This window comes from Dipteris shenzhenensis, chromosome 4 (assembly GCF_047967505.1).
Source record: "Dipteris shenzhenensis isolate YYH24624 ecotype China chromosome 4, Dip_SZ_1.0, whole genome shotgun sequence".
Lineage (NCBI taxonomy): Eukaryota > Viridiplantae > Streptophyta > Polypodiopsida > Gleicheniales > Dipteridaceae > Dipteris > Dipteris shenzhenensis.
Window position 1 is genome coordinate 56,960,411 of NC_141599.1, and position 17,851 is coordinate 56,978,261.

A 17,851-nucleotide genomic window follows, 5' to 3' on the forward strand; every position below is an offset into this window, starting at 1 on the left:
TAAAGAGGTACACCAGATGCAGGGCAAGGAGGATGGGGCTGTGCTCCACAAGTGTCGAGACAGTGTTGGGGGAGCTCGGCTAGATGAGGAATATGCCTCTTCCATAGATGGTGACCTCTTGAATGTGGTCACCCTCTAGTGCCAAGCTCGCCTGGATCCAAGCTCACACCTGTCTCCTTGTAAGAGTGAGGCCCACAATTCTCCCCACGATTTCCTTGTCCTGAAGTGACCGAACTGCATGCTTCACCTGTTGCTTATTGGTTGGAGAAAGAAGAATCTTAACAGTTGTGGGATTCGAGGTGCCGCCATAGAGTCCCTCTGGCCAAACCAAGGGTCACCACCAAGAAAATCTTCCCCAAAGACAGACAAACCGCTCACGGCTGCCCAAAGGGAAGGAAAAAACCCAAGGGCCAATTGCGGGGGAGGAACGTGTACACACCCCTGCAGTTGGCTACCAATGGAGAGGGGGAGCCCTCAAAGACGAAAAGGCGAAGGGGGGCGAAGAGGGGGAGGTGAGGAGGGAGTCAAAGAGGAGGTGAGGTGGAGGTAAGGGGTCTGAGGCGAAGCGGAGGAGGCGAGGTGAAGGTGAGGAGAGGGCAAAGGGGAGAGAGCGGATGAAGGCAGGGCGGAGGAGGAATGGAGGCGGGGTGGCGGGAGGATGCGGGAAGCGGGGGTAGGCGGACGGAGGCGGAGGGGCAGAAGGAGAGGATGGGGAGCAACATGGGCAGAAGGAGAGGGCGAAGGGAGGGAACTGGGAGGAGAAGACGGGTGCAGAAGGGGCAAGATGAGGCGAGGCAGCGGAAGGGAGGCATGGAGGAGCGTGTCGAAGGCAGAGGCAGCCGGAGGGAGGAGGCTGGGAGGGCGGAAAGGGAAGGCAAGGAGGGGCAGCTTGCAGGCGACGGGAGGAGGCGAGGGAGAGATGGAAGGAGGTGGGGAGGAGAGGATGCGGGATTGAGGTAGAAGGGGGGGTGAGGAGGCGAGGCAAAGAGGAGGGTGGAGGTTGAGGCGGAAGGAGTCCGGAGGGGGGGCTGAGGCGGGAGCTCAAGGAGCTGCAGTTCCATCAAAAGGGACTTAATCTCACCATTTGGAAGCTGAATCGGTATGTCACCAATGCCTTTAATCAGAAGTGGATGATTGTCTCCAAGATGAACATCTAGTTCTCCCTTGATTGGATCAAGTGTCTTGAACCCATCACATTTGCAACACATGCTATGATATATTTGACAAATGTTTGTGTCAAGTTTCTTTGATGTAATCAATGTTGTGCATAGATTGATGCCCTTGAGATGTCCAAGATATCAACATGTAGCATTTGGCTACCCATATCCACATGCTTGAGGGCCTAGCCAACTGTATGTGGGCTTTTCTTTCATTCATTGGCGAGTATGTCCACTTTTGGAGTGATGGTTGTTCTATATCTGATGTTGTTGATGTTACTGGCATTTGGCATGTCAATATCACTAGAATTGAGTGAAGTGAAGCCTACAGCTTGCTCCCCCTCTCTTAGCCCCTCCCCTACCTTAGCTTTCCTTATAATTTCTAACCTCCTAGCTGTCTTCTCCCCTTCTCTCTAGCCTCTACAAATCGATGGAAGGATCTATTTTATTGTTGAATAGAAGGAAGTTGAGGTTGAAAGCTCTACCACTCTCTTTGCACGCGTCCATGGGTCCCACCCATCTAGGTCATAGGCTAGGGATCGGATGCTTGCTGCATTACCTTTAGACCTTGCCCCCACCTTATAGATACATTTAGTGGGACAAGGATTTTTCCAGGTGGTTTTCGATTCTCGAGAGGTCGGAAGCACAATGCTATAGTCAAGTCTTTTGGCACTTGGTTCGTGGAGATTTTTCTCACTCCTTTCACCTTGGGTATTGATCCAATAGAGGAGGACAAAAGTGTTGCTTCACTCTTTGTTATATTCCCTAGTTTGCCTTAGGTTTACCATCGATGTCTTGCCACAATCGGAGCATTCTTTGGGCAGGTCACAGAGATCCCCCCCTTGGTTTGCCTTCTTCCACGGTGGAGACAATCAGGTCTGATGGGGTCCCCAAAGTTGGAGTCATTGTTTCTGATCCTAACCGGCCTTCAAGAAACTAAAGGGAAGTAATCCTCGTCTACTCCGTCATAAAACTCATAAATAGCCACAATGCAAGCTTCAGCCACTTCCACCACTTAACAATACTTGGAAATAAACTTCAACAACAACAATGGGTAGGCTAGAATCCCCTACTCATCAGTGAAAACAATACACAATACACCCACTGGCCCCAAATGCCTTGGTGCCCCTTTCGGTATTTATTTAATGCTTCTGAATGGAAATGCTTTACACCTAGGGCTGGCGCTTGTACTATTGCTCTCTGCAAATCCTCTGACTATCTTCTGGGCATCTAATTCAAGTGCACTACTAGAATTCAACTGGCAAGGCAATCTTAGGCATCCACTTTTGACCTGACCCAACTGAATGGCATCCAAGCATCCAAACCACTAGTGCTTAAAGCAGCCTTAAGGCTTTCACATGCAAAACACTGGCCCTCTAGCCTTTCCCTAGGCACACCCATTGCTTCTGAGTGCTTGCTTAAGCTTGTGGGGACCAGAACGGACTCCAAACATGAGAAATACACTGCAGATAACTTCAAAATAAGAAATGACAATCAAATGGAAGACAATAACCAAATACTCACTATCTGTGGTAGAGGGGCAAGCTCAGTCCTCGTGCCTATCCCCTGGCCAGGTAGGCAGTAGGGTGCAGGTGTCTTCCAGTCTCAACGAGAAGAGAGAAAGAACAGATATAAGGTGGAAGGAAGGCAACAAAAGAGTTGGAAAGGCTATTAATTCACAGATTTGCCTCAAAGTGTCTGCCATAGGATCCGTGCGAGCCTCCAAACGTGTGCCAAGAATCCCTCAAAGTGCATGTCTGCCTCGGAACATGGGCCAGAAGTCCGTACAACAGTTGTACAAGGGACGTACAAACAATAAATGATCTTTGGGATTCGTGCCAACAGTGTGTACAGCTATCAATGCTCCTCGAGAGTTGTGCCAGTAGTCTGTACAGCTGTACGGATTGTCCATACAGCTTGGACAATATTCGTACAGCTGCCTCCGAATGCGTGCATGCAGCCTCGAGCTGTGTGCAACAGTAGAAAAGGAAGAAGAATCCAGCCAAAGCATGAAGCAGTGCAGCCAACAGCAAAAGAGCAAGCAAAACTGTGCAGCTGGTGTTGAAATCTGTTCCATCTTCTACACACCCTAGAATGCTTTAGGAGAGTGAGGGAGAGAGATGGCAGGTTGGGGGAAGCACATGCATTTGCATGCACGCCATTTGGCCCTTCATTAAAGTCCTAACCACCATACCAAGGACAACATTGATTGTCCTTGGACCCAAGAACACCCATCATGGAGAGCTCACGATAGAAATACTGACAGCAAGCAGCATCTCGGGTGAGACAATCGGCGTCACCAAGCGATCTCCAGATACGTGAACAATTTGTATCAAGGAAGGGGAGGTGCTACCCTCCTCTCAAGCACTAAGCAATGCTTGAGATGTCGGCTCTGCGTTTAGGAGCATGCACTGCATTAGGCTCAAGCTGGAATGCGTTCAGGTAGAGTTGCAAATTTGAGGTGCCTTGGGTACCAGGGGAGGTACTTGTATTTCTATTTCTTCTTCTATGCTACCCTTGGTGATTGAACATGGGATCATAGTTCCCTCTAGAGCTCAGTGGGTCATTCTTTTGATTGGTGGGCATAAGGTTGGTTTCTTAAACCTTTATGCCCCAATTCCAGAGGGGACCGTGTACTTTTCTAGAAGGAGCTGCTCTCTTGGTCGTGCATTACAAAGTCTTGGATCGTTGGGGGTGATTTCAACATGGTTGAAATGCCCACAGACAAAAGAGATGGTAGGGAAGGTGGCTTACATTCGCTAGAGAGAGCAGCGTGGGATGCCTTCCTTTTTCAATACAGTGGCAGAGATGCTTGGCATGATAATTCTTTTCACAGTCAGCCACAATCACTCCTATTTTCTTGGTCGAACAGTAGGTTGCAGATGCCTGTCCATGCACAGATTGACAGATTTTAGGACAGTATGCATTACACATGGGGTGTCCACTTCAGATCACTTTCCATTTGTTTTGTATGTTTCAGATCCTCATGTGAGGAGTCACTCTGCCAGTATCAGGATTCTAGATGCATTCTACGCAGAGGAGGGCCTCACAGAGACAGTGTTGCAGACCTGGGTATCTCACATGCACGATGGGCTGCTTTCCCCGTCAGATATAGCAGCAGCCCTCTCAGATATTAGCGACTTTTATCACTGAGTCGCTTGGTTCAGGAGAGATGAGATCCTCAGGTGAGAGATAGGTATCCGCCAGCAGTTGGCTTCTCTTCAGAGGGAAGAGCAGAAGAGGCCTATATAGATGCTTGGGTTCAAGAGCACCTTGCTACAAAGCAAGGGCTCAGCAGCAATCATTATTCATGCCAGGGAGTCATTTTGGACCCAGACAGGAGGTAGGGTCAACAAGCAGTTCTTTTGTACTCTCGGCCCCAGACATAGTAGGGAGAGAATCTACAGGAATTTAGTGTCGCAGTGGAGACTGATCACTTTGTTGGGCACTTCGTACAAAATCTTAGCAAAAGCAATCAGTCTACGTCTGCAGCCCTTTCTTCCAGAACTTATACATGATACGCAAACGGGTTTTGTGCATGGCAGGAGCATCTTTCAATAATATTTTCTCATTTTGGGAGGCTTCTGAATGGGCCATACATAATGGCCATAGCCTTGCCATTCTACTCCTAGACTTTGAGAAAGCTTATGATAGAGTACATTGGGGTTTTCTAGAGGGTAACCTCTCTCGCTTTGGATTATGCATGGATCAAAGGGGTGTCAGCTCTCTACAGATCAGCCCATAGCCAGGTTCTCATTGGTGGAGTCAAGGGAGACAGATTTCAGATTACCATATCGGTCCATCAGGGATGCCCTTTAGCCCCTTTTCTCTTTTTATTTGTGGCTGAAGCTATGAGCTACTACCTTAGAGCTCAAGCTGATATTATAGGGCTGTGTTTTCCATTGAGACAGAAGGATGAGCTTTTGGATAGTGAGTTGGCAGATGATACGGCTGTTTTTTTGATGCCACACCGCACACTCACCTCTTTCAGAAGAACCACCTTGGATTTGTTTTAAACTGTGGCAGGAGCCTATATTAATTGGAAAAAATCCAATGGCTTTTGGGTTAGTGATAAGGACACTCTTGACTGGGGGATTGACATAAGATTCACTTGGATTCAAAGGGGTGTTTCTATCAGGTACTTAGGATGCCAGGTTGGCTGGGCATTTCTCCAGCACAGCAGTTTGCTCCCGTGTTGGAGAGCATCAGGAGGAAACTCATTTTTTGGAGTTCTACCAGACTTGACCTTGCATCCAGAGTAGTGGTTGTGAACCAGGTATTATTGGCTACTACCTAGTTCCTTTGCTCTTTTTGGTGCAGATCTAAAGGTCATATTTCTTAGCTCATGAGACCTGTCAAGGACTTTCTTTGAAGTGGGTTAGGTGGCACCTCAAATGTTGTAGCCAGGGTGGCTTGAGAGACCCTCATTCCTCCATTGGGAAAGGAGGTCTCACTATTGTTGATCCGAATTTGCAGGGTATGGCCTTGCTCTGCAAATTTATAGTGAGAGGATTGATGCATGGACAAGAGCCCCGAAAGGAATTTTTTCCTTATGTAGCATTCAGTCTTGTACACCTTCTTACGGGGGAGATTGGATGGACAGCTCAAGATGGATTTTAGTTCAGCCTATCTTAGATCTCCCTCTTCCCCTCTCATGGATTCCATTATGAAAGCTTCGGGCAGCTTCAGAGACACTCTTCGGAGAGTTATACCCTCCTCTCGTGAAGAAATAGGCAGGCAGCCAGTTATGTGGAATAAATCCATATTGGATGAGCATGGCAAACACTGGGAGTGTCACATTATATGCAGTGGTCTAAATGGGAGAGGGGATGTGCTTCCACTATAGGTGCCTAAAAGGCATTTAGACAGCTTCCAGAAGATCAAAGACTCTTATCAGTTGGCACCTCAGAGAGAGTGCAGTCAAGATCTAGCAGATAGATGCAGCCATACCAGCAGAGTGGATAGATACAGATGACTTACCGATCACAATGTCTACTTGGTTGGAAGCCTTTACGGAGACGGGTGTTCCCTTAGAGGTCATTGCCTTGTGGGATACACATGAGGAGACCCTTGTGTTTGATGTTGAGTCTCGGGAGGCAGACTTCTCAGATCTTCAGATGATATTCTTTTGGAGGTTGCCTTCCAGCTTGTTAGGATTGCAGGTTACATGGAGTGGGGCACGGACTCAGAGTGGTGTCTTGATCCTGACCCCATTCTCTTGGCACTTGGGTCTTGGAGACTCTCGTTATATGGTGGTTCTCCCATCAAGTTCTTGCAGTGGGACCCAGGGGAGTTGGAATGGATTGATGAAGGGCACCGAGAGAAGAGCATCCTCTTCTTTCGTTACACAATCTGAAATGCCAGGAGATTTCAGCTTAGCAGTAGAGGTTGGAGACCCTCCAGAGCTCCTCATTGGGATAGTTTTCATATTTCTGCAGAGGTGCATAAAAACTTTTGGAGGAGGCTCTAGAAATCCCTTAGAAATAGGAAGATCACTCTCTTCTTTCTAGTCATAGAGGAATTGCAGTGAACCTATGGAGAACCCTTCACAGGCATGAGGAGGAGGTGACTTCAAAGGAAGCAAAACATCAACCATAGAATGTTTTTGAGGAGTCATCAAGCTGCCATAACTCACATGCCCATATCTAGCATGCCATACCTCCGTATTCTGCATAGCAATAGTGGGAGCAGAAACTGCAAGTGCATCATCTGATCTTTTCTCAAAAACATCAAGCTGAAAAAGACCATGAAACAGCGTGCTAGATAATCTCAAGGCATAATCATTTCCCTATCTCGGGCTGCACACTTGTCATTTTCAAAGACAACCTGAAATCCTCTTTTATTGAGAGAGGACACTGAAAGCAAATTCTTCTTGATTCCAAGTAGATAAAGCACATCATGAATTCTGAAATTTGTGCCATCTGTGGCTGTAAGTACAATCTCACCAATGCCCCAAACTGAAGAAGAAGAATCATTTGCACAAGACACCCTTTTTCTAGTGGGTGATGGATGCAGAGAATCAAACAAACACTTCTTGGAAGTGATATGTCTTGGGTGGCACCACTATCGAAGTACCAATTATACAATGTCTCATTGACATTGAAAGCACATGAATCCTTAGAAGGATCATAACTGCAAGTCAGAAAAGCATAAAAGTCTTTATCAGATGTGGCTGTGATATCTGGAGCAACCACCTGAAAATCAGGACTGCAAGACAAAAAGGCATACTCTTTTTCCACTAAGTTGGCTGAAGCATCACCACCATCATGTGCATGAGGAGCTGAATTTGTGCTAGCCAAACCTGAATCCTTTTTCTTTCTCTTGGCAATTATTTTCTTGCATTCTTTTATGTAGTGACCCGGCTTCTTACAGTAATGACAAACACCCCTTCTCTTGGGCTTCTTTGCATCATTCTTAGCCTTGTGAGAAGGCTGTCCAGAATCAGCTTTATGCTGATGTGAAGGCTGATTTGCATGCTACTTATGTTGCCCCTTCCCTTTGGGCTTGAATATCGAAAGCATGGCGCTCGTGAAGCCATGTTCTTCCTGGTTTGTTCTTCCTGCAACAAAAGTCCTATCAACTAATGAAGGTGAAGGGTTGCCACCCCCCCCAGACAAATTCAATGAGGTGTGAAAGCCAAGACAAGACTCAGGAAGAGAATTCAAAGTGGTAGTGACCATCTCTAAATCTGGAATGATCTCATCAATATTCAACAATTGCTCTCTCAAATCCTTAAATTTCGTGAGGTGCTCAAACATAGAGTCACCCTCATCCATAGGAGTATGAGTCAACTCTCTCTTCAGGAAAGAGACCCTAGCATCATTGCGGGCTGAAAACATACTCTCCAAAATATCCCAAGCTGCCTTTGAGGTCTTGCATGACCGAATGTGTTGAATGATAAACCTTTTGACAGAAAGGGAGATAGTTGAAGGTGCTAGTGCATCACGTGAATCCCACCTTTTCTGTTCCTGTGTGGGAGCCACCACTGCAGCGGCTGCTGCACTTAGCCCTTGTCCTACACTTTGAGCTTGTCCTCTACCCCTTTCTCTAAATCTGGAATGATCTCATCAATATTCAACAATTGCTCTCTCAAATCCTGAAGTTTCGTGAGGTGCTCAGACATAGAGTCACCCTCATCCATAGGAGTATGAGTCAACTCTCTCTTCAAGAAAGAGACCCTAGCATCATTGCGGGCTGAAAACATACTCTCCAAAATATCCCAAGCTGCCTTTGAGGTCTTGCATGACCGAATGTGCGGAATGATAAACCTTTTGACAGAAAGGGAGATAGTTGAAAGTGCTAGTGCATCACATGAATCCCACCTTTTCTGTTCCTGTGTGGGAGCCACCACTGCAGCAGCTGCTGCACCTAGCACTTGTCCTGCACCTTGAGCTTGTCCTCTACCCCTTTCTCCACCTTGTTGAGGAGGAGTGGTAGGTGCAACCACATTCTTTGTCCGTGGCTCGTCCCCATTGACATAGTCCCATAAGTGTTTGCCAACTAAGATATTGCGAACCATAAAACTCCATAAGGAGTAGTTGGTACCATCCAACTTATCCTCCTGTGTGAGGACTCCATACACTTCATTGGGATTGTTCTGGGCCATAATTGCCAAAGAAAATGCAGCAAATACCAACAAAAAATTCCCTTCCTAGAAATTAAGGTGCACAACACAAATTTTCGGGATATTGAAGCAAAATGCCTGTTGCTCAAAAACCAACCAAACAATGGCTCAAAATGCAATAGCCCAAAAGCATAAACTATATTGAATCTCTGTCAAATGTGCCTGCAAAAACACCTGCAAAAAAATCCAAAAGCCCCAATATAGGAGAATGGGTGTCCAAATCAAAGGACAGCTTGCTGTCTCAGCCTATCAAAAGCTCAAAATGCCCCCAAAAAACCTGCAAATGCCCAAAATTTGCCAAAAAACAATGCAAAGTCTGCAATTTGACTCAATCTGAGCCCAAAAATGCATGCAAAGTGTCCAAACACCTCGTACACTGTGAAATTGCAGGCCAATCACAAAGCCCCAAATTTGACAAGGAAATTGCAACTAGAAGAGGACAGGTCTTCCAAAAGCCCCAAATATAACAGCAAATGGAGCGATCTACGTCACTGTGCCTGTAGGTGTACGGACAGGCATGGACTGTACAGTTACCATACGTTTGTAGGTACGGATGGCTGGCGCAATGAAAATGTAGGGCTATACGGAAGGAAGAGGTTGTATGGCCAGAGTTGGACGGAAGGAAGTGGCTGGACTGCTTCAGCACGAACGGGCCTGTACAGACAAGGTGTGCAAGGGCAGTGTACGGACTGCGTCAGTATGGTTATACGGCACAGTGCAGGCCAAGCATGAAATTCCGTGCAATCATACAGGCTTTATGGATGGAGAGGCGGCGTCAAGCTCGACGAGGAGCGATGGGTGTCAGGTCCAACAGCAAGGAGGAAAGCTCAACGATGATCTCTAGCTCCAGGAGCAAGTAGGCTCTGATACCAAATGTGAACAAAAGGAGAGATAGAGAGCAAGCCACAAATGTAGAATAGAAGAGATAGCAAAACATACAAAGTGACAAAACCTAAACCTATCCACTAATCATAGTTAGGGATCCTAACTGTGGTTAGGAGGAAAAACCTCTAATGAGGGAAAAGTGCCCTTAACTCACTTATTGACTACACATTGGTCATTGCCATGAATTATGGTGATAATTCCAACACCACATAAGTCTTCAGATGGGTGAAAAACCTGAGACGACCCTGATGTTGGCAAGGATGCTCCAGATGAGCCCAAGGGCTGGCAAAGGGGCCATGGCGGTCATGATATCCCAGACAAGTGGATGGGATGAAGGGCAAGAAAGGGCAGAATAGGTAGGTCAGAAGTCCATGGTTGGTGTAGGGGTTGGAGAGCACCACAGAGGAAGGAAGAGGCAGAGGCAGGGGGGGCATTGTAGGGGAAGATGGGTGGATTAGAGGTGAAGAAGCTAGCAAGCAGGGAGCCCAGGTTCCAGTGTAGCTTGCTTCTTATCAAATAGGTGAGGAGAGCAATTAGAAGTTTATCTATAGGCATCTTGATGCAGAGCAGGAAGCTCTTGGTTAACTGATTTTTGGTTTATTTTTCTTTACAATTAAATATTTATAGCTTAAACTATGATAAGATTGGTACTACTAAACCTATTTTCACTCTGGCCAACTAGGCTTGCTTTTCTCTTAGGGACAAACTATAGAACTCTGCGTAAGATTTGCTACATGGATGGCATGTATTGTCATGGATTAGCACACTTGTGTTAAGAAGAAAGGTTTTGTTAGAGTTTGTCATGCAATTTCTACTCGTAACTTTTTGTGTTAATGCTTTGAACTTGTATCAATGAAATGGTCTATATGAAGCTTACCGACCTTGTCTGATTATGAATTGTGCCCTCTTATGGTTGTGTAGGTGTGTGTTCAAGGCTCTATGGGAGAGGGCATATTTTCAGGAATGCCTTTACAGTTGGCAGGCACTAGAAGAATGCTTGAGGTGATGGATTGGGGGGAATATCAATCGCAGGGTACATTTATCAATATTGGATCTATAGGTGCAATACCAATGGCTCGACTTAAAACTTTCCACTTTGAGTTGGCTCACTATGAGGAGTTTTGGTTGCCTCTATGTTTAGAGTCTCTCTCCAAGGCAGCCACCACTACTCTCCCTATTGCTCCTCCCCGCCCTCCCTTCCTTTCAAAACACACGCTTTTTTTTTTTGTGGGAAGAAATCTTTTATTGCTGTAGAATAATTACATTCATAGTTACTTCAAAAGTGGAGTAACTACTACTCAACTAAAAATCTCAGTATAAGCTGTATATACATCCTGATCAATCAAACGAGGCTGAACGCAATCATAGAATGATTGCTGCAGAGATCGTTTGAAAAAAACAAAAGATGAAAATAGGGGATCACAAAAGACTCTATGATTTCTGTCCATCCATAAAGTCCACAGTGCCCAGTAGCGTACCCATACAAAAAATAAGTCAAAACCCCTATCTAGCTGGATGAAAACCAAACAGCCAAAAAAACCTGCCAAAAGTAACGGTAGGAAATCTCGCTCGTATTTGCTCTGTCAGAAATCCAAGGCGGAAATAATAACACTTTATATAGAGATGACACTGTGATATGTGAGAGCTTCAAAGGATGGGCTGAAGAGGAAGAAGAATGTAAAATCCAATCCTCAAGCCTATTCTAAAGTTCCAAACAAGGTACCGGCAAGAACGGTTGAAGCATTGCTGAAATCCTATGCCATAAATGACGATAATGAGCTCCCAAACCGTATTTGCTAGCAGCCATAGAAAAGGATAAAAGAGTGCCATCATCCTGAAGTACATCCGCCACAGAAGAAATGCCTTTGAAAGAGAGAAAATAAGAACGTCTGGGTTCTTGTATGGCCAAAGAAGGGTGGAATACTTTAGATCAATAAATATTCTCAGCCCTCAAAGAATTTCCCGACAAAGAATCCCGGCTATTCCATCCAACGGGGATAAAATATGTTTCCAATCAAGAAGCAGACGAGAGACAAAAGGGCAGCCTCTGATCTTGCCGTGGATAGAACCAAATAGGAAATCCCACTGAGTAGGCTGCCAATGCCCAAAAGCAGAAGTATGAATATGTAATAAAAGAGAGCGGATCATGAAAGCCCAAGGCTGATCTCCTTGCATAAACTGCAACATCATTTTCCCTTTGTGAACAAGTAGATGCATTTGAATATTGAGAATGTTCAGACCCCCGTGCATCTTTGGAGAACAGAGACGATGCATAGAGAGTAATCTGAGACTTTTCTTGCCATTTTTTGGACACCAGAAAATTTCCATGATAGCAGACATAAAGGAAACCAGATTTGCCTTAGTGAACATGATGAGAGGCAGATAAAATTGTATGTATGCTATCAAAATGGATTGTGTTATTCGCAAACGAACATGTAATGGCCAAGTTGCAAGCTTCTAATATTCAAGTTTCGCCCTCAGCTTTGTGAGCACCCAATCAGTTTGTTGAGAACGGGTGAGTCCCCAACCTAGAGGATAGCCAAGATGTCGAATCAATTGAGAAGTGGGAACAATTTCCCCAGGCCAGAGTCTCCTCCAGAAGCACCTCTGCTGATCCGCAGTAATACCAAAAGTCTCCCAATAAGGAACTCTGGAGGGTCTCCAATCTCTACTACTGAGCTGATATCTCCTGGCATGTAACGAAAGAAGGGGATGCTCTTCTCTCGATGCCCTGCGTCAATCCACTCCCACTCTCCAGGGTCCCACTGCAAATACCTGATGGGAACTCCCCCATAGAGCCAGAGCCTCCAAGACCCGGTGGAGAGTAGCCGGGGGTCTGGGTCTAGGAACCACTCTGAATCTGATCCCTGCATCAAAAGACCTACAACCCTGATAGGCTGAAAAGCAGACTCAAGCAAGATGTCCTCTGTGGACCTGAGCAATCTGCCACCATCCTGGACACTAAAAACCAAAGCATCCTCCTGTGCATCTCGAAATGCCAAAACCTGAAGCGGAACCCCGCCTCTCAAAAAAGTACCTGCCCAAGTGGAGGAAGTGAGTGGCATATCATCTGTGTCTACCCAAACCTCTGGAAGGGCTGCCTCAATCTGCAAGATCTTTCCTGCACTCCCTCTGAGATGTCCTGTCAACCTTGATTTGGTCTCCTCTGGAAGCCTGCGGAAAGCTTTCCAAGACCCCATAGAAGATGCAGGTCCCCTCTCCCACGTGGACCACTGCATGTAGAGTGAGGCACCCAGTGGTATGCCATGATCATCAAAAATAGTGTCATTCCACATGATGGGTTGCCTATCAATCTCTTCCCGAGAGGAAGGAGGAATCCTCCGAAGAGTGCTTCTGAAACTGGCCCAAGCTTTCAGAATGGCAACCATGAGAGGGGACGAAGGTGACCTAAGGTGTGCTGTGGTGAAGATCCATCTAACACTGCTCATCCAGTCTCCTCCTGAAGAAGGAGTGCACCTCTGTATGCTGCTGATAAGAAAGTCCTTCCACGGTTCCTGCCCTGGCATAATTCCTCGCACCACCATCTTGCAAAGTAAAGCTCTGCACTGTAAATTTGGATTAATAATATTGAGACCCCCTTCTTGGCCGTATGGACGGGTATGCAGGGGGACTCCCGTGCAGCCTCAGCTAGGAGCGCTTCTTTCTTCAGGGAATGGAAGGATTCTCCTTTCTTCTCTGAAACTACTACAGGGTTGAGGTGGCACTTTCAACCTCAGCCTTGGTTGTTTTCCACCTCACTCTGAGGGGGTTTTTTATTTATCCTCATGATTTCATGATGTATTCCGCTTTGAGCTTGCTCTCGCGGGTTTTTTCTCTTACTTAATAGAAGTCTTTTTCTTGGGGGGGAAAAAAAAAAATCCTGCTTCTGTTTCTTATGCGTGTATATCTTCATGGTAGCCATGATCTCCTTTATAAGTAGAAGAGAGGAAGAAAATCCTAGAAGAAGTTGAATATATAGATTTAAACGGGCAGGCCAGAAAAAGAGATACGGGACAGGAATATAGAGAGATAGAAAGGTATAGATAGAGACTAGAGAAGAGCAAGGGAGAGGGCTGTCAAAAAAAGAGGTGAGCAGCAGAAAAAAGGTACCCAAAAGAAGAGAGAAGCAGCGACCAAAGAAGTCCCAGAATTCGCCCGCAACACGCACACACTATGGGAAGACAAAAACAGCAGAATAAAGGTGGCGGAGAGGGGGAAATGGCAAAAGAAGACTACACACAGCCCAAAGCAAAGCTGTACAACATTACGGGCCTGTACGGAAGAAATCCGTACAAAGTACGAAACAAAATGAGCAGATGAGGCGCAGAACTAACAAAGCAAGGACTCGGAAAGGACATCAGGTTGGAAGCAGTTTGGGAAGGTATGGACAACCAAATACACAATACACAATACACACACTTTTTTTTTTTTTGTGAAACCAAGATACTTATATTATGAAACATTCATTTACATCCAGGCAGTGCTCAAAAGAGAGCTAAAGCCCTATCCATCAGAAGCAGTAAAAGAAAAGTTGAATACAAGAAACATCCAAATCTTCCTCATGTAAGGCATCATATAAAGACTGCCGTAATGAGGCTCTGAAGAACTCATAAGGATGCTGAAGGGGAGAATTCAGAAATGCTTGATTGCGCTGCAGCCAGAGGGTCCATAAGGCCCAGTATCTGATCCAATGGAAGAAGAGAGAATATTGTGACAAAGAAGCTGATAGTTTGCCATACATCCAGAAAAACCTGTAGAACCTCTGTGCTGGAAATCTAAGAGATAAAAAATAGGAGATTCTGTCTAGAAGGTCTCTGGAATATGAACAAAACCACAATAAATGCGGAATACTCTCCGATGTAAGGTGACATCTTGGACAAAGAGGTGAAGCTATCCGTCGTTTAGCCAATTTCACTCTCACTGGAAGAATACCAACAATACATCTCCATAGAAATAGTCGTTGCTTCAATGGCATCACACTACACACACACTTTTTTTCTTGTGGGAAGAAATCTTTTATTGCTGTAGAATAATTACATTCATAGTTACTTCAAAAACAAAGTAGCTACTACTCAACTAAAGATCTCAGTATAGGCTGTATACACATCCTGATCAATCAAACGTGAAAACAATCGTAGAATGATTGTTGCAGAGATCGTTTGAAAAAAAGAAAGGATGAAAATAGTGGATCACCAAAGACTCTATGATTTCTATCCATCCATAAAGTCCATAGGGTCCAATAGTGCACCCATACAAAAAATAAATCAAAACCCTGTCTCTGTGGATGAAAGCCAAACAACCAGAAAAATCTGCCAAAAGTAACAGTAGGAAATCGCTGTCGAAGCCTCTGTCTGATGAGAGCAATGAGATCAGAAGTATTTGGACAGGACCAAAAGATGTGAAACACTGATTCAGTAGAGTGCTGGCATCTGTGACAAACAGCTGAAGCAATATGTCTGTGTGCGAGTAACTGTCCGGATGGAAAAATGCCAAGGAGAACTCGCCATAGGAAAAGCTGTTGTCGAAGAGAGACTTGTAATGCCAAAGGAGACGCAGCCTTTTTCTCCACCACTTCATTGGACGATCCATATGCCAAACAGTATTAGCTCTGTGGGAAATCCAAGGTGGAGGTAATAACACTTTGTACAGTGATGGCACTGTGATATGTGAGAGTTTCAAAGGACGGGCGTATAAGGAAGGAGAGCGTAAAATCCAATCCTCAAGCCGATTCTGAAGTTCCAAATGAGGTACCGGCAAGTACGGTTGGAGCATTGCTGAAGTTCTATGCCATAAAGGACGATAATGAGCTCCCAAGCCATATTTGCGAGCAGCCATAGAAAAAGATAAAATTGTGCCATTCCCCTGAAGTCCATCCGCCACAGATGAAATGCCTTTGAAGGAGAGAAAATAAGAACGTCGAGGTTCTTGTATGGCCAAAGGAGGGTGGAATATTTTAGACCAAAAAATATTCTCTACCCTCAAAAAGTTGCCCGAGAGAGAGTCCCGGCCATGTTATTCCAAGTGGGATAGAATGTGTTTCCAATCAAGAAGCAGACGAGAGACAAAAGAGCATCCTCTGATCTTGCCTTGGATAGAGCCAAATAAAAAATCCCACTGAGTAGGCTGCCAATTCCCAAAGGCAGATGTATGAAGATGTAATAAGAGAGAGCGGATCATGAAAGCCCAAGGCTGATCTCCTTGCATAAACTGTATCATCATTTTCCCTCTGTGAGCAAGTAAATGCATTTGAATATTGAGAATGTTCAGACCCCCGTGCATCTTTGGAGAACAGAGACGATGCATAGAGAGTATCTGAGACTTTTCTTGCCATGTTTTGAACGCCAGAAAATTTCCATGATAGCTGACATAAATGAAACTAGATCTGCCTTAGTGAACATAGTGAGAGGCAGATAAAATTGTATGTATGCTATCAAAATGGATTGTGTAATTCGCAGACGAACATGTAATGGCCAAGTTGCAAGCTTCCAATATTCAAGTTTTTCCCTTAACTTTGCTAGCACCCAATCAGTTTGTTGTGAACGGGTGAGTCCCCAGCCTAGAGGATAACCAAGATGTCGAATGAATTGAGAAGCAGGGACAATTTCCCCAGGCCACAAAAGGTTGTGCCATTCCTGTGCATGTAACGGCAGCAATTTTGATTTCTGAAAATTTACCCGAAGGCCAGCAGCCAATCCATATGTAGAAAGAGCATGCATAATAATGGACATATCAGCCCGAGTATTTTTTGGAGTAAAGAATGAATCATCAGCAAATGCCTGAGCAATCATGCTGCGACTACCAAGAATCTCCAAACCATGCAACTGGTCAGTGTCCAAGAGGTGATTCAGATATTGAAGCAGTGGATGAGTGGCTATGGCAAAAAGTAAAGCACTCAAGGGACATCCTTGCCTGACAGAGCAAGCAAGAGTCCGGGATGGAGAAATATCTCCTGAAAGTGTGCAGGCAGCTTCACTATCTTGATATAGCCAAGTGATGAGTTGCTGCATTTTTGTGCCAAAACCCAATGCTTGCATAGTCGATGAAATAAAATCCCACTGAACAGTATCAAAGGCTTTGGCAATATCAACTTGCAATAACAAAACATCCTGCTGTGTGTATTTGGCATATTCAATTCCAATGTAGGCATTAGCAATGTTATCTGTGATATGCCTACGCGGGACAAAGCCATATTGAGCAGGATGCAACCCATCATGTAAAAACCCCTTCAGCCGATCAACAATCATTTTGGTAGTGACTTTGTAAATTATGGGCATAAGAGTGATAGGTCTCCAATCTGCCAAAGACTCACAAATTTGTTTTTTGGGAAGGAGTTTAACAAGACCTCTCTTCCATGTGTCCGGCATTTTCTGATTTTGCCACGCAGCATTCACCATATATAGCAATGAATGCTTCAAAATAGGCCAGTATGCGAGAAAAAACTTGACTGTTAAACCATCCCATCCTGGGGATTTCTATCTGCCACATGATTTGATCGCATCTGACAGTTCCCTCTCAGTAAAGGGTTCCTCCAATTCCAAAGCTTGAGTAGGGGAAATGATAGGAGAAACATGTTGCAACAGTAAATTTCGTGCAAGCAAAATCTTTGCGAGGGAGGAGTTGCAGAGCCAAATTGCTGAGAGAAATGATGCACACAAACAGAGGCAAGCTGTGACCGTGAAGTAGTCCATGATCCATCGGGCATAAGCACTCTGCAAATTTCTGTTTTGATTCTCCTCTGATGTAAACTTTTGAAAAATTCTTTGGAAGAGCAACCTTTATGTGTGAAGGCTCTTTGTCTTGCTCTAGTCTCCCATTTTGCCAGTTTCCTGTGATCATTTAGTTTAAGACAATGTCTGGCGTGGCATAGTGTTGTTTGCTCATGCATGGACAACGAACGATGATGACTGAGTTCAGTGAGGTCTTGACAAGTAGATTTGGCCTGAGCAATGGTTTGCCTCAGAGTCTTCATGTAAGACTTGCCATAAGCTCTAATCACCACTTGCATTTTAGAAACAAAAGAATCCCAGGCACCATCAACATGAAGATGGCTGCTAGAGGAAAGACAATGAGCTGCTTCAGTAACCATTGCCTTGAAATCAGCATGTTGCAAATAACTATTGTTTATGATTAGATGTCTCCTTTGTGGCAATCTATCATCTGGCATATTATGAAAAGATAACCGCAA

General features: G+C 45.1%; 1 protein-coding gene across 2 annotated transcripts in view; it reads left to right on the plus strand.

Annotated features, from left to right (window-relative positions):
- LOC147903096 (adenylate kinase family protein) overlaps positions 1–17,851 on the plus strand; it is a 263,128-nt gene that overhangs the window by 93,646 nt on the left and 151,631 nt on the right. For both annotated transcript variants that reach the window (XM_087374183.1, XM_087374182.1), the window contains exon 12: positions 10,588–10,726. In XM_087374183.1, the coding sequence (XP_087230309.1) occupies positions 10,588–10,726 (139 nt within the window). The remainder of the gene's footprint in view (positions 1–10,587; positions 10,727–17,851) is intronic.